Consider the following 24,376-nt stretch of genomic DNA (forward strand, 5'->3'; position numbering starts at 1 on the left):
TCTCACATAAAAAGTTTTGTATTAGCTAACACATGACATGTGAGTTTTTCAATGGTTCAGGTAACTATGATCTTGAACGAGGTTCTCAGGTTATACTCACCAGCGAGTATGCTTGGTCGACGTGTTAAAAAAGAAACAAAACTTGGAAATTTGACTATACCAGCCGGAGTGTTTTTGGGCTTACCAATTACTCTTCTCCATCGTGATCCTGAGTTATGGGGTGAAGATGCTGGCGAATTTAAACCAGAAAGATTTTCTAAGGGAGTTTCTAAAGCTACAAAAAATCCAAATGCTTTTATCCCATTTGGTTTGGGTCCTCGAATATGCATAGGACTAAACTTTGCCATGATTGAAGCAAAAATGGCGCTATCAATTATCCTACAACGCTTCTCATTTGAGCTTTCTCCATCATATACTCATGCTCCCATTGCAGGTATAACAGTCCATCCTCAACATGGAGCTCATATCATACTACACAAACTGTAGAGTTCGCACATTATCAGAAGCTAGGGAAGTTCACTGCTATCCCTATGTATACTTTCAAAATCCTTCGATACTTTCCTTTCAACTAAGTACCCTTTTCATTGCTCACCGCTTCCTAAATAAATGGCTTTGAGATTATTAATTACTGTTTGTAATAGTCAAAATTATGAACCACAGCTTTTGAAAACTGGTTTTGTTTCTAATTGACATTTTCTCAAACAGTTCATCTGCAATGGTTGCTCTGCAGCAGAGTCATGTTAACTTCAATCATAGTGACATACAACACAGCAAAACAAATGTTCTAAATGGGATTCTGAGACTACATATATCCACCCATTGTAATACTCAATATACAGAAATTCAAGAAAAGATATAATTCTTGGAAACAACATGTGATTAGATAGATGAGATGAGATCCGATTACCTTGGTTGTGGAGTCCCAAATTCCAGATTCGCTGAAATTCTGCAGTTGTTTTAAGGGAATCTCCCTTCCAAAGGCATCAATCGTCAATATACTTAGTTCCTTGAAAAAAAGGAGGCCCATGAGATCATTTTCATAACTTTATGAATCACAGTATAATTGTTATAACATTATTCGTTTGAACACTAGCTATTGAGCATGGCTTTGCTTTCTCAGATTCCGGCGTCGTTCTTCACTAAGAATCCCGAGCTCGCTCTCTCATCTGCCGTTAACACATCCAAGCTCACAAATTCCCCAAAAATCCAGCGAAGATGGTGCAATTTGGCAAGTCCTCCACGCCTCTCCTTCCAGTCGCCGGCCAGACTACGGCCGACGGCTGCTGTATATTTACCTTTTTCATGTATTTAAAATCTATTTCTATTTCATTTAAACTCTACCTATCTACTAAAGAACAGGCTGCAGAATGTATCTACCAAGATAAATCTCATACTAAATGGGAAGAAAAGAAAGAAAGAACGCATGCATATGTTTGAAGAGAAGAAATTTAGGGTAGTTCCCTGAATTAGAGCATGACTTAGAACATGCAAAACCTTGAGGGTACCCCAAAGCAAATCTCGGCCGGGTGAAATTGAGTTCTCGAGTATTCGAATTTCACGTCTGAGAACCCATTGGATCGGCCTTCAAAGACAAGATTAAGAACAGCAAAAACAAAACGAATGTAGATAATCCTTCCCCCTCGAAACTGCAAGCTGCTTGACGAAGAATCAAACTTACAGATCGAAAATACGAGAGAACGGAATCGATTTGTTCTATGCCCGCAACGGAACAATAGCACCATTTTTTTAACAAGATGCTCTGTTCTCTCTATGGCAATGAGTTAAAACCTAGATTCGCTCGGGTTAAATAGGCGACTACTTCAGCATAAATGACTCTTTTACCCTTCATACTCTTTTTTTTTCGTTTAATTCCTCAATTTTTAAATTTATTTAGTTGCCTTTTAATTTCTTACTTTGTGAACTTTTAAATAAATTTATAACATACTAATTCATATATTACATATAAAATTAAATTTTGTGTTTAATTGAATTATAAACTTTTAATTTTAAATTTTTTTTATAGACAAATGATATAATTAAAATTTTAAACAAAAATGAAAGATTTACAATAAATGTTTAAGAATTTTTTATATTCACAAGAAAAAAATCTAATTGTATGATATATATAATTGAACCATATGTTTACATACAATTAAAATATCATCGATTATAGCTAATCCGAACATAACTAAGTAAATAAATCATCATTTATCATTTTTTATTACGATGGTCGAAGTTTTATCATATACTTCGTAACTATGATATCAAGAGAATTATGAGTACAGACGAAATTTGATCGAGAGGAATTAAGGCACAATTGGCCAAACAAATTTGATCAAGAGGAATTAAGGCACAGTAGGCCAAACTCATGGTCCAACTCACACCACGAGACTGGATCATTGATTCTCAGCAAGGTTTCTCCTAGTCCAATTAACGACCTAACTAATTGAGGGTTTCTCCAAATCATCATATTGTTATGCCAAGAGCAATTACACGCGTTAAGAAGAGCTGAAAACCAGATTTTAATGGAAGTGCAAAACTCTCCTAAAATGTATCAAGATTTGAAACAACATTTTTGGTAGGAGAGTAGTTATCACCCGATCCATTTGGAATTTGGATGGGATGTTTAAATTCCAATTCAAACACACACATGAACAGAGTAGATAAAAATCTTATTTATTAATTTTTTGAAAAGTTCAACATCCATCTCTTTCCATATACATCACAACATCAATAAATATAAGATCCAAGTTTTCATATATTGTATACTGATTCAAGGGTAAATGCAGTTTCCATAACCTGCACCGAAATTGAAATTGAAACCACAAATCAAAATGATGAACAAAAAAACAAATAAAAGTAAAATCGATTTGGTGTTAGAATTGGACTAACTTGGATTAGTGATGACAATCACACCAGAGCCTCTGAAATCACAGTTCCACTGATCGTCTCCTTCCGCATTGTAGTACAGACTCATAGCTACAGAGGCATGGTTGAACAGAGTATCAGGATCAAAGCAGGAGCCTCCTTCTTGTATTATTTTGCAATCTACCTTCGAACAAGCGAAATTGATATTCCCTAACAGCGTCGCTTGATCCGACGATGGCTTCGGGAGGCACCACGTCTTCTGCAAATTCATCGCACAAAATATCAGATCAATTTCAACTCAGTTTTCAGAAATTTATTGTTTCCGTAAGTTAACCTGATTTGGTAACGTCGCGTTCACCAGTCCATTTACCGCAAGAAAATCTCCTCCTGAAGGAGAATCGGAAGCAGAAATTATTCAGATTCAGTGACTGTTCGAAAACTTGGCGGAATCCGAATAGATCGAGAAAACGCACCTGAAATGAACGAGAGGAGAAACAAGAAGGAGAGAGCGGCCGCTTTCGCCATTAGTCGTGCTCTGTTCTGCTGCGATCAGGTGGAGTATTGAAGGAATCGGAGAAAGACGATGGATGACTGAAGAAGACGATGATGGAGAAGGATTTTATAGCAGGAGGGTGGATTGCGTGACCATTCGAACCGCTCCAAATCCACTATTAATGTTGAATTTTTTTTTTCTAATTTTTTTTTTTTAAATTAAGCCTTAGTTATCTATTTTCATAAGCAATTTAAAAAATTACAATAACTTTTGAACTTTTTTTTAATTAATAAATAAGATTGATTCCGATTTAGAATTTAAATACAACATCTAATGACATCTTGTGCAGTCACATTACGTATAAAAACTTATGCTAGATGAACACGACTCTCCACAATAGTATGATATTGTCCACTTTGAGCATAAGTGGCCAAAATGTCTCATACCAATGAAGATAGTATTATTTGATTATAAACCCATGATCATTCCCTAAATTACGGGACGTGGAACTTTCATCCAACACCAACACCTCCCCTCGAACAAAGTACGCCGCCCCATAATCGAGGCTCGACTCCTTTTTCTTTTGGAGTTCTTTTTTCGACATTTGAAGATTCTATTGACATGACTCCGATACCATGTTAGATGAACACAACTTTCAACAATGTTATTGATATTGTCCACTTTGAGCATAAGTCTTTGCTTTGGGCTTCCCAAAAATGCCTTATACCAATGGAGATAAATGGTTGGATTATAAACCCATAATCATTCCTAAATTAGCAGACGTGTGATTTTCATCCAACAACTGAAACTATCTCCACAAATCAATACGAGTCATTTCCTCACTCACATGCATCATAAAAAAAAAATCAAGAACGTCTCCGAGCATAGAATTGATCTAAACACTATAAACACAGCACGTTAAACCTTGAAGTTCCTAGGGCTAAATAACCGAAAAGGAAGATGCACCTATTTCCTTATTTACTTTACTGTGTGTCATATCCTTAAAATATAATAATTTATAATTTGAAAACTTATAAATTTCGGTGGTTTTATTTATTTATTATTATTATTTTCTATTTTGGATGTTTTTTTTGTTTTCCATCACTTTCGGCTATTTTCTCTTCACTAATAAAAACAGATCTCAAAGAATAAAGACGGTAGCATGATTATTTATTGATAATTAAAGATAAAATAAATCTGTAATTATGCATATTTAAATTAATAAATACAACAATAATATGCTAAAAACGATAAATTAACATATCCCAAGCTTTCAAAAACCTTGAAAAGGAATTTAAAATATTAATTATAAAATAATTTAACAATAATAATAGTAAATGAAGAAATCAATGATGCATGTTTATTATTTTAAATTTGAATGGTAATTATTTAATAGTCGCATGGTTAATTATTTAGAAATTTAAAGAGTTAAATAAAATGTTATTTTAGTTTATTAAAAAAATAGTTAAATAATAATAATTTTCATGGTTGAACAAATTATGAGGATCAAAGCAGGGGGTTCCTTTTTGCGCTACTCCGCAGTCTACCCGCCGCCCACAGGCGTAATTCTTATTGTCGTACAGCGCCGCTTGATCCGACGGCGGCTTCGGAACGCACCACGTTTTCTGCAAATTTGTCGCACAGAATAAGAACGATTCCGACTCTGTTTTGAGAAATTTATTGTTTCCTAAACCTAATTTGATTATTTCGATTTTTTCTGTCCATTTACCGCCAGAAAATCTCTTCCAGAAAAAGGAATCAGAAGCAGAAATTATTGAGATTCAGTGATTATTCGAAAATATGGCGGAATTTAAATAGATCGAGAAAACGCACCTGAAAGGAACGAGAGGAATAACAACAAAAAAGGAGAGAGCGGCCGCTTTCGCCGTTAATCTTGCTCTGTTCTGCTGCTATCAGGTTGTAATACCGGAGGAAGGGAAGAATACATGAATATATAAGAATCACATTCCGAATCAAAGCAATCTTGAATAGATTGGTGACTTAAAAAGCTGGAAGAAAATGAAAACTATCATCTATACCAACGATAAGGTACATTTTTCTGCACAATTCTACGTTGGTGACTTCCTAATAATTTTTTTTAGATGCATGTGAATGAGAACCAAATAGAAAAGAATTTTGAGTAATTCTATATTTTCTAATAATTTTCTTGGAAGACATGCGAGTGATAATTGAGGATAAAGAATGATGGAAGGACGTAGAGCACTTCTATGTTGGTTACCTCCTAGAATAATTTTCTTGAAATGTATGTGAGTGAAGACAAAACATATTGAAATGATTTAGAGTAATTTTATATTGAGTGACATAGTAATTTTTTTCTTAGAAGACATGTGAGTGAGAATAAAACATGCCGTTTATAGAGATAACTCTCGCTCTTAAAAATTGAGGAATAAATAATGTGATTATGTCGTAGGATATAGAAAAATGTTAGATTTAAATCTTGAGCACAAGTCGTTACATTGAAGAAATATGATATGTGCGGGTGTCACGAGTTTAATTTTGTTACCAATTCTCAATAAACTTGATTTATAAACGAAAAAGGAAGATTTTCATTCTAACAATGAGACATGAAATAAGAAAGTATCCAAATGGATTAGGTAAAAATAACAAGAAGAACCTGTCGGGAATAGGACAAAAAATCCGAATCAAAAGCGTAGCTTTTGGGACAAGATGACAGGTGGGCATCCGAACTACATGAATCTCCTCTCTTATCCAATCCCACTCAGAGCTTCCAAAGAGCTGAAGAAGAAATCTCTACAATGGCTGTAAATGCCACTCCATTACGCCTCCCACCAGCCATTCCCACTGGGAAATGGAGTTCCAATGCTAGAGTTTGCCTCCCCAGAAAACCCCCAACTCAATCTACTTCCTCTTTCAACAAGAGCTTCAGATCTTGTTCCAATTTCTTAAAAGAAAAATTTCTTAAATACCATTTGTATCCCTTAAAAGAAAAATTTTGTTCCCCTCTCCAAACAATGTGGGATCTCACAATCCACCCCCCATAGAGTCCCAGCGTCCTCGCTGCACACCGCCTGATGTCTGGCTCTAATACCATTTGTAACAGCCCAAGTCCATCGCTAGCAGGTATTGTCTGCTTTGACTCATTACGTATCGTTGTCAGCCTCACAGTTCTAAAATGTTTCTGTTAGGAAAAAGTTTCTACACTCTTATAAGAAATGCTTCGTTCCCCTCTCCAACCGAGGTGAGATGAATGTGGGATCTCACAGCTTACTATGAATTTTATACATCCAAAATATTGATACTTTTAACTAAACTATATTCTTCACTCTGATCTTCATTAGCTGCAAATATTTCAGGTTTCAGAGAGAAAGTTTTTGCAATCATTGGTGTTAAGGTCTATGCTGCAGGACTATACATCAATTCATCCATCTCAAACGAATTAAACGCTTGGAGGGGTCGATCGGCTGCTGCAATTCAGGAGGATTCTTCCTTGTTCAATATAATTTTTCAGTGTAATAACCATTACATATAAATTATACGTAACTATATGATTATAGAAGTTGTGGATTATTTATGTTACTACAAGTTTATTGTCTTTCAATGGCAGCTCCTTCAGAAAAATCTTTACAGATTGTTCTCGTCCGAGATGTCGATGGCAAAACATTCTGGGACGCCTTGGACGACGCCATTTCTCCAAGAATCAAAGCACCAACACCGGTCGATGAATCTGCATTATCTACCTTTCGTAGCATCTTCGAGGGGCGGTCTCTTAAGAAAGGAACCTTCATATTCTTGACTTGGTTGGAACCTCCAAAGATGCTTGTATGTTTAAACTTTTAACTGTCTTACATTGTCTTTTCTTTTCTTTTCCTTTTATTAATGGTGAATTGCAGGTTAGCATCTCAGTTGACGGCCCACCGACAGGAATAGAAGCTACAATCGAATCAAACAATGTGACTTCAGCTCTTTTCGATGTTTTTTTCGGGGACAATCCTGTTTCTCCTACTTTGAAGGCTTCTGTTGCAGCTGGATTGTCTGCAGTTTTGAAATAGGACCAGGATTGTCTTGTTCTTATTAGTTTGAATGAACATTTGGATAAGGTACCACCAAACGAATTACAAATGCGAGATCACAATAAGTGTAGAATACATTTTAGAGAAGGAACCTACTCAAGAATCTGTTACAATGCTACTTGACTTTAGCTGCTCAAGCACTTTGACGACCTCTGCCATTGTCGGTCGCCGAGCAGGTTCTGGTTCAAGACACTTCAATGCTATGCTAAATACGACATTAACCTCGTCAACCGGAAAACAGCTCAAACTTCTGTCAAGTACATATTCTTCCCTTTTCTCCTGAACAACTGTTTTCACCTGACATTTAGATGACATTATGAAAGTCAGACAAGGAATAGCTTATTGTTCAGCTGTCTGTTCTTTTTTATGAATAATATGTCCAATTTTTAGCATTTGAGTACTCAATCTATTGCCTCTAGAAAGATGGCCATTTTTAGAAATGAATGGCACTGGGAAACGGATTACTCGATTCTATATGTAACAGCCCAAGCCCACCGCTAGCAAGTATTGTCTGCTTTGGCCTGTTATGTATCGCCGTCCGCTTCACGGTTTTAAAACGCGTCTACTAGAAAGAGGTTTCCACACCCTTATAAAGAATGTTTCGTTCCTCTCTCCAACCGACCCAAAGACTATGTCTTTCTTAGGCTACTAAAAATGGTTCAAGATTCACTTACCCATGTCACAAGTTTAGTTCCCTCTTCCATAAATGCTTCATCAGTCGGTTTTTTCCCTGTTAAGAGCTCGAGTAGTACTACACCAAAGCTGTAGACATCTCCTTTTGTCGTTGCTCGCCCCGTATCGAAGTATTCTGCCAAAATGAAGTTAGTAATATCGATGTCAAGGGAGCAGTGAAGTAGAATGGCTTATTAAATTCTACCTGGAGCCAAGTACCCAAATGTGCCTGCCACAATAGTCGATACATGAGTCTTGTTGGGTTCCATCAGAGTTGCCAATCCAAAGTCGGACACTTGAGCATCCATGTTTTGATCCAACAATATGTTGCTCGACTTAATATCTCTATGTATGATGTGCGGGATGCAGTCGTGATGAAGGTACGATATGCCTCTCGCTGCACCTACTGCTATTTTATACCGTGATGGCCAATCCAAAACCTTCTCCTTTGATCTTCCTGCAATATCATCAAATTTAGGACAGAATAATGTGCTATCATAGCCTATCGTTAATAGATATTGTCCTGTTTGGGCTTTTCCTTTTTTGCTTACTCTCGGGGTTTTTAAAATGCGCCTGCTATGGAGAGGTTTCCACACTCTTATAAGGAATGTCTTGTTATCCTCTTCAATCGATGTGTATCCTATAAACGCGTTTTAAAAACCTTGAAGGGAAGCCCGAAAGGCAAAGCCCAAAGAGGACAATATCTGCTAGCGGTTGGCTTGGGCTGTTATAGAAGGCTCTGATATATACACGTACCATGTAGATATTCATACAAACTTCCATTAGGCATTAGCTCATATATAAGGAGATTATAGTGAGGAGCAGTGTAGTATCCGTGAAGCGTGACGATATTCCGATGCTTTATGTCTCCCATCGCTTCCAATTCTCTCTCGAATCCTTGATCTCTTTCAGCACTTCCTCTGTTCAGTCTTTTCACAGCAAATGTCAAGGAGTCACTTAGTGCAAGTTTGTAAACAGTCCCATGGCCTCCAGAGCCAATGATGTCCCTGTTGTTTAGTTTTAGTGTTTTCTTCAGGAACGCATCTGATTCCAGGGACTTTGTTGCTGGAGACTTGAACATGACCATCTTCCCACCTATGTATATACATCGGCATTGCACACGTTACTCTCGACACCGGTGATTAACTCGACTAACTCAACATGTTCTCTTAAGTTTGGAAATTATCATACCTGACATCCCATCTTCATAAATCATGTGTCTTCTTTTCCAGCGCTTGTAAAGAAGCAATGCTATGAAGATCTTCGACACGATGAAAGCGACACAACTGATCGTGGCATAGAGTGCTATAGCCTGGCCTCTATCCATTTGATTCTACAGACGATGAAAGTGTTCAGAACAGTTTACATGGAAGACAGTCTCGAACTTGTGAGATTTCCTCCATTTAACTGGACATGAGACAAGCAATTTGGCTGTCTCTCAACATGTTAGCTGAAGGTTGTTCTCTGCTACAACTGTAGATACCAAAAGAAAACTCAATCCTTGTCAGATCCTACATCAGTTCGGGAGGAAAACAAAGCATTTGTTATAAGGGTGTAGAAATCTCTCCCTAACAGACACGTTTTAAAAACCTTGAGAGAAAATCCAAAGAAGCCAATATCTGCTAGCGGTGGTTTGAGCTGTTACGAAACACTCCAGAATCCAGACTACTGACTCGAATATACAGAGGTGAAATTTACAACCCCAAGATCCAAGCTCTTGGTGGTTGAATCGCTCTTCGAGAGAACAAACTACGTTTCTTTTCCCGACAAATAGGAACCTTCAAGAATGGAGCTTACACAAAAAGAAGCAAAACAGACAGGTCCAGCTACAGACAGCAATCAAGAATTCAAGATTTCAACAAAGTTCTGTATAAACTTACCCGATCTTCATCAGCTGTGACATGAACAGGAATGAAAACCAGAAGAAAACCAAGAGAGAGGAAGCAACTTAGCAAGAACATAACAGCTTTTTCTTGAGAGACTAATAATGGGAAAGGAAGAGAAGGAAAGCTTCTTATCATGATTGGCTCATTTGACAAAAACAAAGGCTTTATTATTATCTTCTCATGTGGGTTTGTGTTTGTCTGTACTTTTTTCTGATTGACATGCCTCCATTTTCAATGCAGGAGTCTGCTAAAAGAAAAGGGGCTCACCACCAATCACAGTTCGACTCGTGTCTAGAGAAAGGCCCAAGAAACAGATACTGATAATCTTCTCAAACTTAGGCATTTCACTTACGCAAAGAGTACTCAAATCAAGTTGAAATGGATAGCTTTTATGTTGATCTGCTAAGATCCTGCCCTTATCATGATGGGACAAAGAAGCAAAGTAAGTAGTTGGTTTGTCCTGTCATTTTTTTCTTGTACATACTCAAACTATACCATTTCATTATCAATACTTCAAGCTTCATGTGGTCGGGATCTTACTGTTGATACCCACAGCCTCTTATTTTGAATCTTTTGGCTCCAAACCTTGTAAACACATGGCCTTTTCTCAGACTTATGTAGGAAAAGTCAACATTTTTGTCGGCTGAAAATAGTTGCAGGGGAACCCTACCTACTCTGTCGGTATACAGGAAAGCTTTGAGACAAGAGTACATTTTTCTTCCACGCCCACTACTAGCAAATATTGTCTTTTAGACTTTCCCTCCGAGTTTTAGTGTTTTAGTAAAAGGTTTCCACACATTTACAACGAATGTTTTGTTTTCTTCTCTAATCGAGATCTTAGGGGAGCGGCTACTATAAGCTGAACTCGTTTCTTCTAAGACTTTATTTATTTTTATAACCCGTTAAGGGTCACATCAAAACCATAACAAAATGTTAAAGATATCCAGAAAAGTTGGAGAAGGCAAGCATTGATGAGATGGTAGAAAAAGTAGAGAGCCAAAAGAGAAGGATGAAAAAGGAATTGGGAAAGCATGCATTATCATATGAAGGGTGTGCTGTCATCCATGGATTCTGTACCATCTGTCCTTTGGGTTTCCTAGGAGTTGGGAAACTCACAAACCAAACATATTAATCCTGAAATTAGGAAGTAAATACAGCTCAGAAAATGGAAAGCCATTAATATTTATTCACATCACATGTTTTGGCTTCTCAATATAAATAAATAAATAAAAGAAAAAGGCAAAAAAATGAAATAAAGTTTCCGTTGCCGGGACTTGAACCCGGGTCTTTCGGGTGAGAGCCGAATATCCTAACCAACTAGACTACAACGGATTTTTGAAATTCAAATGAAGCTAAATTTTAATAAAAAATAATGTTTCATAAAAACAAAAAAAAAAAAAAAGAACAAAAACATTTCCGTTGCCGGGACTTGAACCCGGGTCTTTCGGGTGAGAGCCGAATATCCTGACCAACTAGACTACAACGGATTTGTTGAGTGTTATTATTTAATAAAATATTATCACATAAGTTGAACACAAGCTTCGAGCTACCCTTGTGTGGTCTCATTTGGATTCAGCAATGGCTCTGTGCCTTTCGCGCCCTCTTAACGATTCACGATCCCTTTCCGCCATTTTTACTCGAATTCTCTTCGTTTTCATTCGATGAACGATTAATCGAGGCACATAATTGGGCAACGTATGAAGGACCCACAAGCCCATTTCTAGCTCTTTACTTTCCTATAATCTCATCATCTCCTAGCTCGGGCGTGCCGAAATGTTCGATCAAATGGAAGAAATCCTCCACCAGTTCAAGCAAGAGACTTGTTTTGTTCCTCACGAGATCATTTTTTGTTCTTCGGCCGAGCCCGCCATGCTGACCGTGCCTTCCAAGTGTTCGATAAAATTCCATCCTTTGGATGCAAGCGGACGGTGATATCTGCAAATTCGTTGTTGGATGCATTGTTGAAATGCCGGGAGTTTGAGAAAATGGTGGACGTTTTTTGTGGGCATTGGTAACTATGGCTCCCCTAATTCTTGTACATTTAACATTTTGATTCATGCTGCTTGTTTATGTGGGGATTTGGATGCTGCGTGGGATGTGTTCGATGAAATGCGACAGAGAGGTTTAAACCCGAATGTTATTACTTTTGGGACTTGATTTATGGGCTTTGAGATTAAAGAGGGGATATGGTGAATGTATATAGATTTCACCTAATGCGTCAATATATGCTGCTACTTTGATCAAAGGATTATGTGGGGTTGGATAATTGAATTTGGTTTTCAAACTAAAGGAGGAGATGGTGACTAACAAGGTAAAATTAGACTCGGCAATTTATTCTACTTTAATTAGTGCTCAATGAGATGATCTTCAAGGGTTATGTGCTTCGTTCTGAAAGCATAAACAAGCTCATTAGCAGGTTGTGCCAGGAATGCAATATGGAGCTTTTGGGACAGTTTTAAACAGTTTAGTAAGAGGAAATGGCATGAATGTGGCTATATGGTCTAGTTTTGTTTGCAAGGACAGTCTATCAGAAGCCTCCAAGTTAATTCCTTCATTGATGAGTTTATGATTTCATAATGTTTTCAGGGACGATCTTATAATTTCCATGTTTAAATTCTTGCTAGTCCTATCCTATCTACCAGTTTAAACTTCTCTGTCTCTTATAGGGTGAAACTCAGCTTTCATCTCCGTGGTCTGGGCATTGCAAAGTAAAATGACTCGACTTACAACTTCATGAAGTTGTTTTTGAATGGGTTAGAACGAACTTACTATCCATGGAATGTGAGATCTCACATCGGTTGGAAAGAGAAACGAAGCATTCCTCATAAGGGTGTGGAAATCTCTCCCTAGTAGACGTGTTTTAAAACCGTGAGGCTGACGGTGACACGTAATGGGCCAAAGCAGACAATATCTTCTAGAAGTGAACTTGGACTATTACAAATTGTATCAGAGCCAAACACCGAGCGGTGTACCAACGAGGACGTTGGGCGCCCAAGGGAGGTGGATTGTGAAATCCCACATCGGTTGGAGAGGGGAACAAAACATTCCTTCTAAGGGTGTAGAAACCTCTCCTTCGTAGACACGTTATAAAATCATGAGGCTGATGGCAATACGTAATGGGCCAAAGCAGACAATATCTACTAGCAGTGTGCTTGAACTATTACAACGAAGAACTAGAGGATAGAGTGATGCCCTCTAATGGATTCTAGATCTCTCTCCATGCTCTATTTCGATCAGGATCTCTTTGATTCAATTGACAATAGACAAATGAGAGTCCCAGCAATAGCCTATTTCTCAAGGAAATAAGCACAAGGGAAGGAGCTATGAAGGGTCCTATTCTATTCAGCTCAGAACCAATTTGTCCACACACTTGCTCAGCTTGTGTCCTATCTAGTTCAAGTATATCTGGAACAATTACTCAAGACAGGGATCTATCACATTAAACAACGACACTAAAAGGTACAATTATTTCCATTCAGCACAATAAACTTATACATCTAGCAAGAATCCTTAGTTTATGTGCACAAACATGTAATGAGTATGAGTTACAGAATTTGCAGGCAGGCATAGTAATATCTTCACCTTCGCTTATTTCGGCTTCAATTTCAGTGCAGCACTGCAGAGAGTTTCATACACAATTCAGTTCTAGAAATTAGTAGACACACAAGCAGAATGAGCTAGTAACAGCAACATACCTATTGATGCAGTAACGCTTCCCAGTTGGCGGCGGTCCATCATCAAATACATGGCCCAGATGAGCATCACAAGCAGCACAAAGAACTTCCTCTCGAGGCATGAAAATAATGGACAGGTCTAGCTTGGTTTTGACATTATCACCAATGGGCTGGTAATACGATGGCCAACCAGTTCCACTGTCAAATTTAGTGGATGATCTGAAGAGAGAATTTTACATGTTACTGGAAGTTCTATGAAAAATCATTTGCTTAGAGAAGTTGTTGAAAGAGCCAAAATATTTACTCAAACAGAGGCGTGTTGCAACATATGCACTGGTAAGTCCCTGGCGTTTTGGTGTTCCAATACTCTCTGAAATTGAAGGAAAAAGTTTACCATTGGAATAGAATTGTCATCAAATAGATCAAAATGTTCGTATGGCGTTTTGTAACAGTTTAAGCCCACTGCTAGCCGATATTGTCCTCTTTGGGCTTCCCTTCAAGTTTTTAAAATGCGTTTGCTAGGGAGAGGTTTTCATGTCCTTAATATAGGGTGTTTTGTTCCCTCCCCATTGTAACAGCCCAAATCCACCGCTAGCAAATATTGCTCTCTATGGACTTTTTCTTTCGGGCTTCCCCTCAAGGTTTTAAAATGCATATGCTAGGGAGAGGTTTCACACTCTTCTAAAGGGTGCTTCATTCTCCTTCCCAACTGAATGGGATCTCACAATTCATTCTCCTTCGCTGACACTCATTTCTTTCTTCCATCGATGTGGGACCCCACCAAATCTACCCTCCTTCGGAGCCCAACATCTTTACTAGCACATCGACTCGTGTCCACCCTCTTCAGGACTCAGCCTCCTTGCTAGCACAATGCCCGGTGTCTTGGCTTTGATGTCATTTGTTATAGCTCAAGCCCACCGCTAGCAGATATTGTCCTTTTTGGGCTTTCACTTCCGAGCTTCCCTTCAAGGATTTTAAAATGCGTATGCTAGGAAAAGGTTTTTACACTCTTATAAAAAGTGTTTCGTTCTCTCCAACAGAGGTGGGATCTCACATGTTTACATGTTTACATGTTTTATATCGAAGATATTTATTGGATTATACCCAGTAAAAGCTCTCTCAGTTCCCTTCTGACGGGTAATATAAAACTGCTCGCTTGTGAGCCGCTTCTTCCATTCATCATCGCTAAGAGATTTGTAATCCGCGGTGCCAGCCTCTGCACCAACAGACAACTAAGCTTCTTCAATGTTCAATACAGCAAATTGGTAAGAGAAATTCTCCCTTACTGTAAATTTCTCGTGCCATGCCATGGATATTCATTACTTGAATTCATTTTATCATACAGTTTAGAGCAAGATTTGATAATGAAAAGAAAGGAAAAGGAAAAACCTCGGATACCATCTGGTCGCTGTGAAGAGGATGAGGAGCCCATAGCACGGATAGAAGACGATGAAAGCTTTTCGTACTTGGGTGCTCTGAAAATTAGAGGAGAAGGTAAAGAAACAAACTTGAAATTTTGTTGGGTTTTCGAAGAATTGATAAACCCAGATGGAATCGATAAATTCAAACTTCTGGAAGCCATCGTTGACAATTAAAATGAACTTGGGCTTTCACTTTGTGTTCAAATACTCAGCTAGCAGAGGCCCGTGGGGGGATGGGTATGCTTCTGATTCTGCAATCTTAGCCGTTTGATGGAATCTTAGAGATGATCGATGGAATATGGATGGTTAGATTGGGAAGGAGGAAACGGATGTTGTGAGCTGGGGAGCATTTGAGTGGGTGGATGAGAACAAGCCCTGTCTTAGCAGAAGTGGATATGTGTTGGCCACGTTTATTCCCTTGGAATTGCATGATTATGATTGTTCCATATGAACGAGTATCAATTATGTTCTTAAGTTTTCATTGGTCGGAGAACTGAAAGTATCTATACAAACAAATGTTTCGTATTAGAATCATTCAAGATCGATAGCATCAATCTTACTTATGGAATGATTCGAATCTCAAACAAATGTTCTTACCTTGAGATATCCTATCAATAAGGTAATTCAAATCTCACTTCCTTACGTTAATTTCTTATTAGAAAAGACTACACATTATTATTAGCATTCAACTGGGAGTTTAGGAACTCGAACAACATCCAAACACTCAACATTCAACTATACTATTACTGAATCTTAGACTCTTGGTGGGAAGAAGATGATGAACAGTTATGATTGTGAGGGAAAAGACTTACCGTGGAGTGAATGTGGTATTAGGTTGGTGGAGTGTGAATGCGCAGGGTGTCGAGGTGAGACTTCCCGTCTAGTTTGCGAGAAAAGAGCAGCCTCACGAACTGTTGGTATGTCAAAGTTGTAAACAATGGAGGGGAGTGAGGCGTGATGAGGGATGGAATTGCCTTTATTTCTTTCTCCAACCTTGGGTTGTTGAAGGTCGCTATGGACAGCCTTTCCCTCTTTGCGTTCACCGTGGCGCAGTGTTCTATGCTTTTGTATTCCCCATTTGTTATTATCTGCCAAAACCAAAATCAACAAACTTCCGTTGATCTATATCTTAATTTGAACATAATTTCTAACTCCTTCCAACTTGTCTTTTTAACAAATAAAACAAAAATAAACTTCCTAGGTATCTAATATAGATCTTTTGAACTTTAATGAATCTTCAACCTGTTTTTACTACGAAGTCCTCGGACCTGTTCTAAAAAAGTCAGGCATTTCGAATTGTTTGTTGACACGGACAAGGTCAAGGAAAACCTCTGAAATTATTTCAATATTGGACCGTGGACATATAATAGTTCCAAATCGAATATCTTTAGAAAGAAGATCTTTTGTTTGTCTCATGTTAGCCTGCTCCAGTTCCCTTACGGAACTTTCGTTATTGGGTTAGCCATACAGTTCCATGTTTCTAGCGATTCACATGGCAGCCAATCAGTTCACATGTTTCTAACGATTCACATGGTAGCCATACAGTTCACATGTTTCTAGCGATTCACATGGCATCATCAAATGATACAAGTCTTGGATAAGAATCTACAACACACTAGAACGCCCTTGTTGACGATCCTTTACTCCACCAGCATCTAGGGTTCCTCGAACAATGTGATATCTCACACCGGGTAAATCCTTAACCCTTCCCCCTCTTACTAAGACTACATCATGTTCTTGCAAATTATGGCCAATATCAGGTATATAAGCAGTGATTTCAAATCCCAAGGTTAAGCGTACTCTAGCAACTTTACGTAAGGCAGAGTTTGATTTTTTGGGAGTGATAGTGGAAAAGTTGACAGGTAAGTCACCCTTACTACTACTCGACAGAACCGTACATGAGATTTTCACCTCATATAGCTCCTCGTTCAATTCTTTCGAAGTCATTGGATCCTTTTCCTCGTTCGAGAATCTGCTCCCCTCTTCCATTCCGTGGTTAGATTTTTTAACTTTAATTATTTGTATAATAAATTTCTTAATTTTTAATTTTGTTTTTGATTAATCTTAGATCCAAACCGGTTCTTTTCCAAAATAATAAATCTATTAAATGCCATATTATTAGTACGATTTTAGTTTTTATATTTATTTAAAAATACACCAACTAAAATCGAGCCAGTCTTAAATTACAAGAACCAAAATAATATTTTAACCTTCAGACTCTTAATTATGATTTTGTTAAGTTATCAAAAATATCCTAAATTATGACATTAATTTTAATATACTATTGAGTTTCATTTTCATCTAAAGTTTGTTTCAAAACAACCCTAACAGGATTTTACTACTAAATTCATACAAATTTATATTCCTATCTTAATAGTTTGGGAAGAGCAAAACCTAGATGGAGTAGTCCAACTATGTGGCCCAACCTTATGGTGCCACGTGTCACTTTGTTGTTTTAGCATGTTTGCAATTTTTTCTTTTTTTTTTTATATACTTCTTTATTTATAAACTACGAAATTATTTTAAACTTTTAATTTTCAATTCAATCAATTGAAAATAAATAATATTAGGTAGATGAGAAATTAAAATAAATAAAAAGTAAATTTAATTGTGAAATCATTACCTCCATGATGTCGCCAATGTTGACGATGAACGCATTGGGGAGAGGCGTCACGGCAACCCAATTCCCGTCCTTCTTAATCTTCAGACCTTCCATTTCGTTGATTTGCAGCAGAATTGTGAGGCCGACGGCGTCGGAATGCGGGGTCAGTCCGATCACCTTCTCCGGCTCCGGGCAGGGAGGATAATAGTTCATTCTCATCGACTGACTACCATCCTTGAAGATCTCCGTCAACTCCCCTTCTTTGATCCCCAACGCTTTCTCAAATTGCTCGAAAATCGCCATCGCCAGATTCTTCACCTCTGCCGAGTACTCCTCCATTGTGTTTCTGCATCCGAATCAATCCGGAATTTAAGAATGATACTCTGCAATGGAACGAAAATTGAGAGTGCAAGAGAATGAGAGAACCGGAAAGCGAGAGGGAGGTTTTGAAATAAGCGCGGTTTCCTGAGATGTGGAGGCGCGGTAGCGATGAAGAAAAGGTCGCACCAATCCAGTTTCTGTTCTTCACTTACAACGAAAGCTTGTCCAAATCCTTCTGCATCTTCTTCACTCTGCCATAGCCTTTTCTTCTTCTCTTCAATCGGTAGATTGAAGAACATCTGCGTCTCCGCCTTCATTTTCTCGATTAACGAATCGCTCACTCCATGGTTCACCAACTAAATTACAGCAAACGACACCGATTCAAAATCATAAGATTATACAGAGAAACAGAGGAACGAAGAGGAAAACCTGAAAGAATCCCCAATTTTTGCAAGCGGAATGAAGCCGAGCCAATTCGGAGTGCATTGAAGCGTCGGAGTGAAAGTTCGACATGTCGATAACGGGGATTTCGGAAGCGGCGGAGACGATCGGGAAGGAGTGGAGATCGGGGCGGATGTATCGAGATGGAACTTCGATGATCGGCTGTTTCGCCAACTCTTGAACGGAAGGTACCAAAATCGAACCTCCGAATCTTGATGTGTTGTTCTTCTCCGCCATCACTTTTGATTGTCCGATTGATTTTGATTTTGATTTTCGAGTTTCTTCAGAGTATATTCATGGAGTACATAGTTATGCTGCCTTACTTTTCAATTAATTTATGTTTTATTTTTTTATTTTTTATATACTTTTAAATTTAAAAAAAAAATAAAAAATAAAAAATGACCTAAAATGACTTTCATATCCCCGAACTCTATCTCTTCATTTTAACAATAATGACAAACATGGAAAAATAATAATAGCGTGAACCCCAATTATTCTCATAACTTTAAAAAATCAAATTTCTAGAAGAACAAAGTCTTAGCCACCAAACCTTACCATATGTGACAAATTCTACCAACTCATGATTATCATATTATCATATTATTACTTTACATTAATTGAACTAACAAAGTTCACAAGACAAATAGGGTATTTTAGCCTAATTATTATTATATCATTTAATTAAACACAATTACAAGCAAGTACCATGCCATGAACTGAAATAAATATCTAAACATTGATTCTAAATCTAGAACAACCTTACTACAGTTTACCTTCATCTCGAGCTATAGATTTTCTAGCAACTACAGTTTACCTTCATCTCGAGCTATAGATTTTCTAGCAACTACAGTTTACCTTCATCTCGAGCCACGATCTTGAACTTTCCTGTCAGTTGTTGCTGCAAGCATAAGAGATAAACAATACTCAAACGACACTCAAACCCGTTCTTTCATATAAAACTATAACAGCCCAAGTTTGTTAGTTGAACACGACTCTCCATAGTAGTATGATATTGTCCACTTTGAGCATAACCTCCCCAAAGTGTTTATTCCAACAGAGATAGTATTCTTTGATTGTAAACCCATGATCATTCCCTAAGTTAGCCGATGCGGGACTTTCATCCAACAAAACTCAATACTCGTATATATTGTCCTATTTGAGATTTCCCTTTCAGACTTTTCCTAAAGATTTCTATTATGAAAAAGTTGGGTTAATTTAGAGAAGGACCGTAAGTTTACAAGTAAAGAATACATTTTTATTGGTATGGGATCTTTTGAGGAAGCTCTCGTGCATACTCAAAGTGGATAATATCTATACCATTGTGGAGAGTCATGATTCCAACGATCGTGGAATCTCACATAAACCATACTTGCCTACCCATCAATTAGCAGGAGCTCTTTTGGGGTTTTTTCTTTTTGTTAACACAAAATGCTTGCAGAATTCACCAAATGTAATAGAAACAATCAAATAATTAACACAGTAGAAACTCCTTAGACATAGACAAGAACTATGGAAGAACAGTCATTCTAAGAATTCAAACCTTCCTGGATAAAAGGAGAAAGGGAATGAATTTACCTTCTTCCACAAGTCGGTGTGGTTTCTGCAGAACCCAGCTACAATGGCACCAGATCTTCTTCCTTCTCTGTACTCAATACAGAGATCCTCCTTCAACCCACAAGTAACATGAAAAGCCAAATTGCATTTGGGCTCTGAGCAGTCTATAGCACAACCGCTAGAAGTTTTGCAGATGTAACATTTCGATTCCCATCTCCTCTTCAGAATCAATGAGCAATCGATTCCTTCTCTGCCATCTGGGTCCTCGAAGAACACCTCAGGAACAAAGAGCCCACAGACAATATGAGCCCATCGGCCATCGTTCGTCGGCTTCATGGCCCCTCCTTTGAGAGGACAGAGGCAGCATGAAAATGGAGTTTCTGATACCTTCTTCTCTGTGTTAGAAGACGAAGAAGCTAAGCATTGGATACAGAACCAATCGCCTTCTGGTACGCTCTTCGCCAGAGGATTGCCATAACATGAAGAATGTACCATTAAATCGCATCCATCGCAGAACACGATTGGATCTGAAGGATCTCCGTCTGTGCTTTGACAAATCGCACAGAGGATCCCATCGTCTTCGTCTTCAACATCAGAAATTTCCTTTTCTTCATCCTCTTCATTTTTCTCTCTCACTGATTCTGTTTTCGGTACCGATTCTTCTTCCTCCGGAGGAGGCTTGTATTCAACATTGAGATCCAATGACTCGGGGGGAAAATCAGGGTGAAGCGCCCACACTCTCTTCTTGGTTGGCAAGCAGTAAGAAGCGGAAATGGCGGCTGGGTGAGGCGAATCAGCGTCTGGAAGAAAGAATAATGATGAATCGCGAGACTCCTTTCGCTTCTTCGCTGGAAGGGAAGAGGAATGGAGAGATTGATCCTGGTTTTGCGGGTTCAGTTGCTGTTGTTCTTGAAGGAATCTGAGGCTTTTGAGGGGAGGTAAGCCATGGAGGGAATCCATTCGGATCTGCAAAGAAGAAGAAGAAGATGATGATGAATGAATGAATGGGAGTGAAAATTTGAGGAGGAATCTGATTTGAGTAGAAGAATTAGGAATAGGGTTTTCGAATTCAGAGTTCCCGCGAACTGAAAAATGTGGAAGATTCGTGAAATTTTGATTTGGGAGAGATTGGAGATTCAATCCCGCGGGGAACTGTTCAATTCTTTATTTTTACTTAATTTTGAATTTTGCTTTAACTGAAATTTCCAAGGAAAAAACGGCGCCAACTCCCGCCCTTTTTTCCAAGTATTGCGGGTCGGCTTTCTCTTATTCCATTTTTTTATATTTATTTTAGAATTATTCATTTCAAATTCTTTTTCATTTTTTTCAAAATATATATATATATAATAAAGTCTTTGTCTCCATACCAAAAAAAATCTCTTTACTCTCTCTTATTCTCGATTTAAATAAAGAAATTTCTTCGACTTAAGTAGACATCTTTGCATCTCTCCATGTTAAATAAACATCTTTGCATCTCTTCAGGTTACATCTTTGCATCATCTCTCAAAGTTAAATAGACATCTTTGCTGCAGATATAGTTTATTCATAGATATAGTTTATTCATAGGTTTGGTTGTTATAATTTGGATTTTGTTTCAATTTAGTATTTGTGTTTGTTATAATGTTTCAATTTGGTTTTACATTTTAGTTAAATTTCATAAATTGGTATTGCTATGAGTGTTATATTGACAAATTTTCTGTTGTTTTCTATTTGGCTAATTTAGTTACGAACTGTATTAGAGTTTAAAATTGAAAAAAAAAAAAAAAAAAAAAAAAAGAGATTTTTTTTTCAGACCAAGAGTTCCAACGTTCAAAACTCCATTAGCGTTCTGATTCATTCACTAGCAAAGACGGCAGTCCTACATGTTGATCTATCATATATATATATATATATATATATATCTAAATGAACCTAAACATAAACAATTGAATCTAAAATCTAAAATTCCATACATACATACATACATACATACATACATACATCTATCGATATCTATATATATATATATATATATATATATGGCTGCTACAAAAGAGATGATATATATATATATATACAAATAGAAACTTAAAACGCCACATCATCTTATAATTAGTTGTACAATTAGTCACCTAATAGATATTTGCATCTGATTCATAAGTTGGAGTAAGAATTCAGAGTAGAATACATACAAAATATATCTTAAGCTGTGGCATACACTGATATTTGCGTGATGGAGGGCTGTAGGCGCACCCCAAGTGCAGGCAGGCTCTGCTGTTATTCAGCCAACTTCACTGCAGGGGGGGGGGGCAATTAAACTCGGCGAAACCAGTTTTGTCGAACTGCGGCGACACGATCCATGCCTGTTCATAGATGGATGCTTGCGAATCGTAAATAAGATGTAGTGATCAATACGAAAAATTAAGCGCCAACTTCAAATAGACAGTTCATTTTTCTTATACCAGAGCATAGGGTGCAAAGCCAACCACACTGAATGATGTACTGCTAGTTGGTAAAGACCTATGCCAGGAAGAGTATTTGATAGCTTCCTAAGATGGAACAAATTGTTGATTGTTCAAGCCACGAGCTAAACTGACTTCAGATGGAGGATTTTGGAGTTCAGCTCCGACAGACATTTTCATACGACCTAAACACAGATATCAACCAAGTTGGGTATAAAAAGATCAGAGAGCACAGACTGAATGTTTCGGGACGAAGTGAAGCTTAAATAGATGTACCCACCTTAGTACAATCTGAAATCGGTTCATAGCCATAAATTAAGCTGATCACGGAAGGCCCACAAACCTGCAAATTTACGTTAGAAAACATTAGAAACAGACATTATAGAGCTTCCAAGAACATTGAACATAAAATCACCAGTACTACGACATAATCATATACTTGGATGAGAAAATGAATGCTGATAATTCACACTGTTCTTGAGACTGCTTTTCCAACAAGTTAAAAGCTACCAGTTTTCTTTTTTGGATACTAAAGATTGTCTACATGGGAAAAAGATGGATAGTGGTGAGAGGAACACAATTGGATATCCTCCAATATCCTAAAAGCTAAGAAATTGATGAAACAGTACGTAGGTATCTACAGGTTAAGTTCCATACAAAGCTCCCCATCAGTACTTCGAGCCAATAAACGCAAACCTACAGGCAACATTTTCGTTGAAGATTCATAACAGGGGTCAAAATATTGCAGAAGACTTCGCAATGTCGAAAAGAAATAAATTCATAAAGAAAGCATTATCCTTTCAACAAAAGCTGCTTCAAATATCTGTAAGTACTAAACTGGGAAAATTTGTATTTACAACCCAAAGAGAGAACAATGAAGAAACCTGCATTCGAAATTCACAGGACAAATTCCCAAAATTGTAAAGGATGCCAAGTAAAAAGCTAGCAGCTTTGACCATTTTTAATGTTTTCTAACTAAAACAAAAGAAATTTCTTCCAGCTTCTTGCTGCTTCTATAATCTGAAACGTAAGATTATCCTTAGAACCATATAACTATACTCCAACTTTAACAATTCTAAATATAACACTAGTTGGTCACTCGCATGAAGTATACAAATTTTTCATGTCAATAAACCATTCTACATATTCTAGCAACAATGTTGTTCAGGATAGGAACAGAGTTCTAACTATATAACTTAAAAATCTCATGTCTAGTAAAATTTAAAATCATCGATGTACACAGATCAGATACTATTGAACATAAATCCCTAATAAACCGAGAGTCTCAGAAGCGATCAAATGGGGAGATGGAAGGAAAGGTGAAAGATGCACAAACACAAAAAGCCTCAATCAGGGGGCATGGAGGTTCTACCAATCGCGGCAAAGCAAGAGTGCCATCAGGCAACAGATGTGGAGAACGAAAACAGATCTAAAGATTCCTCAAGGGCAAGGAAAAAGGAAGAGACTGGAATAATAGGTGATCACTTTTTTTTCAGAGAAAAAAGAAAAACACTTACTTGACTGAAATTCATCATGTGGCTCCATTGTTGAACTGTCTTGGCAATGACCAGCCATTTCACGCAATAAACAAGCTTCTCTCAATTCTTTGCTGTCATTCTCTAGGGCAGATGAGTAACACTGCGTGTTTTCTTACTTACGTTTCTGTAACAAAAATTCCTGTCCTATAACCATGCGAGGACAAGACTTCTTGTACCACCAGCAACGCTTGAGATCCCCATATTTACACCCTATTGTTCCTACTCGCTTCACTTAATTAGCCCACTGCAAGACGATATGATTGCAGTACACTACTGGGCTATAACCCAAATTTGCACTTCATACTTGGAGGATACAGACCAAAAAAAGAAATATTCTCTCCCATATCATCCATGGAAGAGACAAAAAAAAAAAAAAAAAAAAAAAAAAAAAAAAAAAAAAAAAAAAAAAAAAA

At 37.6% G+C, this 24,376-nt stretch overlaps 7 protein-coding genes, 1 long non-coding RNA gene, 2 other non-coding genes and 1 pseudogene across 19 annotated transcripts in view; 2 read left to right on the forward strand and 9 right to left on the reverse strand.

Annotated features, from left to right (window-relative positions):
- The window catches only part of LOC111443328, a 5,789-nt gene extending 4,003 nt beyond the window's left edge, over nt 1-1,786 (reverse strand). Inside the window, exon 1 of the long non-coding RNA XR_002710474.1 lies at nt 908-1,786. This is a non-coding gene — a long non-coding RNA (uncharacterized LOC111443328). The remainder of the gene's footprint in view (nt 1-907) is intronic.
- Nucleotides 1,787-2,695: 909 nt separating this feature from the next.
- LOC111443350 (glucan endo-1,3-beta-D-glucosidase-like) lies at nt 2,696-3,477 on the reverse strand. Its single transcript, XM_023081132.1, has 4 exons — nt 3,342-3,477; nt 3,203-3,255; nt 2,893-3,127; nt 2,696-2,799 (listed from the first exon to the last, which is right to left on the reverse strand). Exons 1-4 carry the CDS (start codon nt 3,391-3,393, stop codon nt 2,774-2,776), a joined length of 366 nt encoding a protein of 121 aa, XP_022936900.1. The 5' UTR covers nt 3,394-3,477; the 3' UTR covers nt 2,696-2,773.
- Nucleotides 3,478-5,939: 2,462 nt separating this feature from the next.
- On the forward strand, nt 5,940-7,813 carry LOC111442911 (fatty-acid-binding protein 3, chloroplastic). Its single transcript, XM_023080472.1, has 5 exons — nt 5,940-5,959; nt 6,057-6,283; nt 6,682-6,852; nt 6,948-7,162; nt 7,234-7,813. The coding sequence occupies exons 1-5, from the start codon at nt 5,940-5,942 to the stop codon at nt 7,390-7,392; spliced, it is 792 nt and encodes a 263-aa protein (XP_022936240.1). The 3' UTR covers nt 7,393-7,813.
- Nucleotides 7,110-10,106, reverse strand: LOC111442703 (receptor-like serine/threonine-protein kinase At1g78530). Of its 4 annotated transcripts, none has more exons than XM_023080177.1 (6): nt 9,277-9,960; nt 8,842-9,180; nt 8,291-8,542; nt 8,088-8,221; nt 7,510-7,710; nt 7,110-7,375 (listed from the first exon to the last, which is right to left on the reverse strand). In XM_023080177.1, the coding sequence occupies exons 1-5, from the start codon at nt 9,410-9,412 to the stop codon at nt 7,510-7,512; spliced, it is 1,062 nt and encodes a 353-aa protein (XP_022935945.1). In that variant the 5' UTR covers nt 9,413-9,960; the 3' UTR covers nt 7,110-7,375. The 4 variants fall into 4 exon arrangements, with proteins under 4 accessions (XP_022935945.1, XP_022935943.1, XP_022935944.1 ...); XM_023080175.1 differs by lacking the exon at nt 7,110-7,375 and adding an exon at nt 9,966-10,106 and having other exon boundaries at nt 7,390-7,710; nt 9,277-9,558; XM_023080176.1 differs by lacking the exon at nt 7,110-7,375 and adding an exon at nt 9,966-10,075 and having other exon boundaries at nt 7,390-7,710; nt 9,277-9,596.
- A 1,124-nt stretch (nt 10,107-11,230) lies between these two features.
- Nucleotides 11,231-11,303, reverse strand: TRNAE-CUC. Its single transcript has one exon. It is a non-coding gene; the product is annotated as a tRNA-Glu (tRNA).
- Nucleotides 11,304-11,385: 82 nt separating this feature from the next.
- Nucleotides 11,386-11,458, reverse strand: TRNAE-CUC. The gene has a single exon. It is a non-coding gene; the product is annotated as a tRNA-Glu (tRNA).
- Nucleotides 11,459-11,549: 91 nt separating this feature from the next.
- Nucleotides 11,550-12,801, forward strand: LOC111442912 (annotated as a pseudogene).
- Nucleotides 12,802-13,413: 612 nt separating this feature from the next.
- Nucleotides 13,414-15,268, reverse strand: LOC111442706 (peptide methionine sulfoxide reductase B1, chloroplastic). The gene is made up of 5 exons (XM_023080190.1): nt 15,035-15,268; nt 14,750-14,861; nt 13,950-14,015; nt 13,667-13,864; nt 13,414-13,587 (listed from the first exon to the last, which is right to left on the reverse strand). Exons 1-5 carry the CDS (start codon nt 15,225-15,227, stop codon nt 13,560-13,562), a joined length of 597 nt encoding a protein of 198 aa, XP_022935958.1. The 5' UTR covers nt 15,228-15,268; the 3' UTR covers nt 13,414-13,559.
- A 404-nt stretch (nt 15,269-15,672) lies between these two features.
- Nucleotides 15,673-18,765, reverse strand: LOC111442702 (protein SRG1-like). The gene is made up of 4 exons (XM_023080174.1): nt 18,419-18,765; nt 18,095-18,345; nt 17,690-18,014; nt 15,673-16,154 (listed from the first exon to the last, which is right to left on the reverse strand). The coding sequence occupies exons 1-4, from the start codon at nt 18,665-18,667 to the stop codon at nt 15,897-15,899; spliced, it is 1,083 nt and encodes a 360-aa protein (XP_022935942.1). The 5' UTR covers nt 18,668-18,765; the 3' UTR covers nt 15,673-15,896.
- A 314-nt stretch (nt 18,766-19,079) lies between these two features.
- Nucleotides 19,080-21,172, reverse strand: LOC111442704 (protein Jade-1-like). 3 transcript variants are annotated; one of them, XM_023080183.1, is made up of 3 exons: nt 20,006-21,172; nt 19,286-19,328; nt 19,080-19,244 (listed from the first exon to the last, which is right to left on the reverse strand). In XM_023080183.1, exons 1-3 carry the CDS (start codon nt 20,942-20,944, stop codon nt 19,234-19,236), a joined length of 993 nt encoding a protein of 330 aa, XP_022935951.1. In that variant the 5' UTR covers nt 20,945-21,172; the 3' UTR covers nt 19,080-19,233. The 3 variants fall into 3 exon arrangements, with proteins under 3 accessions (XP_022935951.1, XP_022935950.1, XP_022935947.1); XM_023080182.1 differs by having other exon boundaries at nt 19,080-19,190; nt 19,262-19,328; nt 20,006-21,171; XM_023080179.1 differs by having other exon boundaries at nt 19,080-19,189; nt 19,232-19,328; nt 20,006-21,171.
- An 881-nt stretch (nt 21,173-22,053) lies between these two features.
- The window catches only part of LOC111442705 (protein FLX-like 1), a 9,539-nt gene continuing 7,216 nt past the window's right edge, over nt 22,054-24,376 (reverse strand). For 4 of the 5 annotated variants that reach the window (XM_023080188.1, XM_023080184.1, XM_023080187.1 and 1 more), the window contains 3 exons: nt 22,706-22,768; nt 22,426-22,610; nt 22,054-22,326 (listed from right to left, as the gene is read on the reverse strand). In XM_023080188.1, coding sequence (XP_022935956.1) covers nt 22,602-22,610; nt 22,706-22,768 — 72 coding nt within the window. In that variant the 3' untranslated portion in view covers nt 22,054-22,326; nt 22,426-22,601. Of the gene's footprint in view, nt 22,327-22,425; nt 22,611-22,705; nt 22,780-24,376 lie in introns of those variants that run through there. The other variant, XM_023080189.1, reaches the window with a different exon arrangement.

Source organism: Cucurbita moschata, unplaced genomic scaffold (assembly GCF_002738365.1).
Source record: "Cucurbita moschata cultivar Rifu unplaced genomic scaffold, Cmos_1.0 Cmo_Scf00005, whole genome shotgun sequence".
In the NCBI taxonomy this organism is placed as follows: domain Eukaryota; kingdom Viridiplantae; phylum Streptophyta; class Magnoliopsida; order Cucurbitales; family Cucurbitaceae; genus Cucurbita; species Cucurbita moschata.

Bases quoted from the DNA above. Each gene is read 5' to 3' on its own strand.
- LOC111442703 (XM_023080177.1), bottom strand. From the start codon at position 9,412: ATGGATAGAGGCCAGGCTATAGCACTCTATGCCACGATCAGTTGTGTC. The intron at 9,181-9,276 runs GTATGATAATTT...GTATATACATAG, and splicing joins TTATGAAGATGGGATGTCAG to GTGGGAAGATGGTCATGTTC. The intron at 8,543-8,841 runs GTACGTGTATAT...ATGATATTGCAG, and splicing joins TTTGTATGAATATCTACATG to GAAGATCAAAGGAGAAGGTT.
- LOC111442702 (XM_023080174.1), bottom strand. From the start codon at position 18,667: ATGGCGGAGAAGAACAACACATCAAGATTCGGAGGTTCGATTTTGGTA. The intron at 18,346-18,418 runs GTTTTCCTCTTC...GCTGTAATTTAG, and splicing joins AAAATTGGGGATTCTTTCAG to TTGGTGAACCATGGAGTGAG. The intron at 16,155-17,689 runs GTAATGATTTCA...TGGTTTTGGCAG, and splicing joins ACATTGGCGACATCATGGAG to ATAATAACAAATGGGGAATA.
- LOC111442706 (XM_023080190.1), bottom strand. From the start codon at position 15,227: ATGGCTTCCAGAAGTTTGAATTTATCGATTCCATCTGGGTTTATCAAT. The intron at 14,862-15,034 runs GTTTTTCCTTTT...CTGTTGGTGCAG, and splicing joins GCGACCAGATGGTATCCGAG to AGGCTGGCACCGCGGATTAC. The intron at 13,588-13,666 runs GTATGTTGCTGT...AACTCTCTGCAG, and splicing joins AAGCGTTACTGCATCAATAG to TGCTGCACTGAAATTGAAGC.
- LOC111442911 (XM_023080472.1), top strand. From the start codon at position 5,940: ATGAGACATGAAATAAGAAA. The intron at 5,960-6,056 runs GTATCCAAATGG...ACAAGATGACAG, and splicing joins ATGAGACATGAAATAAGAAA to GTGGGCATCCGAACTACATG. The intron at 7,163-7,233 runs GTATGTTTAAAC...GGTGAATTGCAG, and splicing joins TGGAACCTCCAAAGATGCTT to GTTAGCATCTCAGTTGACGG.
- LOC111443350 (XM_023081132.1), bottom strand. From the start codon at position 3,393: ATGGCGAAAGCGGCCGCTCTCTCCTTCTTGTTTCTCCTCTCGTTCATT. The intron at 3,128-3,202 runs GTTAACTTACGG...ATGAATTTGCAG, and splicing joins ACGCGACGTTACCAAATCAG to AAGACGTGGTGCCTCCCGAA. The intron at 2,800-2,892 runs GTTAGTCCAATT...ATTTCGGTGCAG, and splicing joins GATTGTCATCACTAATCCAA to GTTATGGAAACTGCATTTAC.
- LOC111442704 (XM_023080183.1), bottom strand. From the start codon at position 20,944: ATGGATTCCCTCCATGGCTTACCTCCCCTCAAAAGCCTCAGATTCCTT. The intron at 19,329-20,005 runs GTAAATTCATTC...TTATGCTTGCAG, and splicing joins ACACCGACTTGTGGAAGAAG to CAACAACTGACAGGAAAGTT.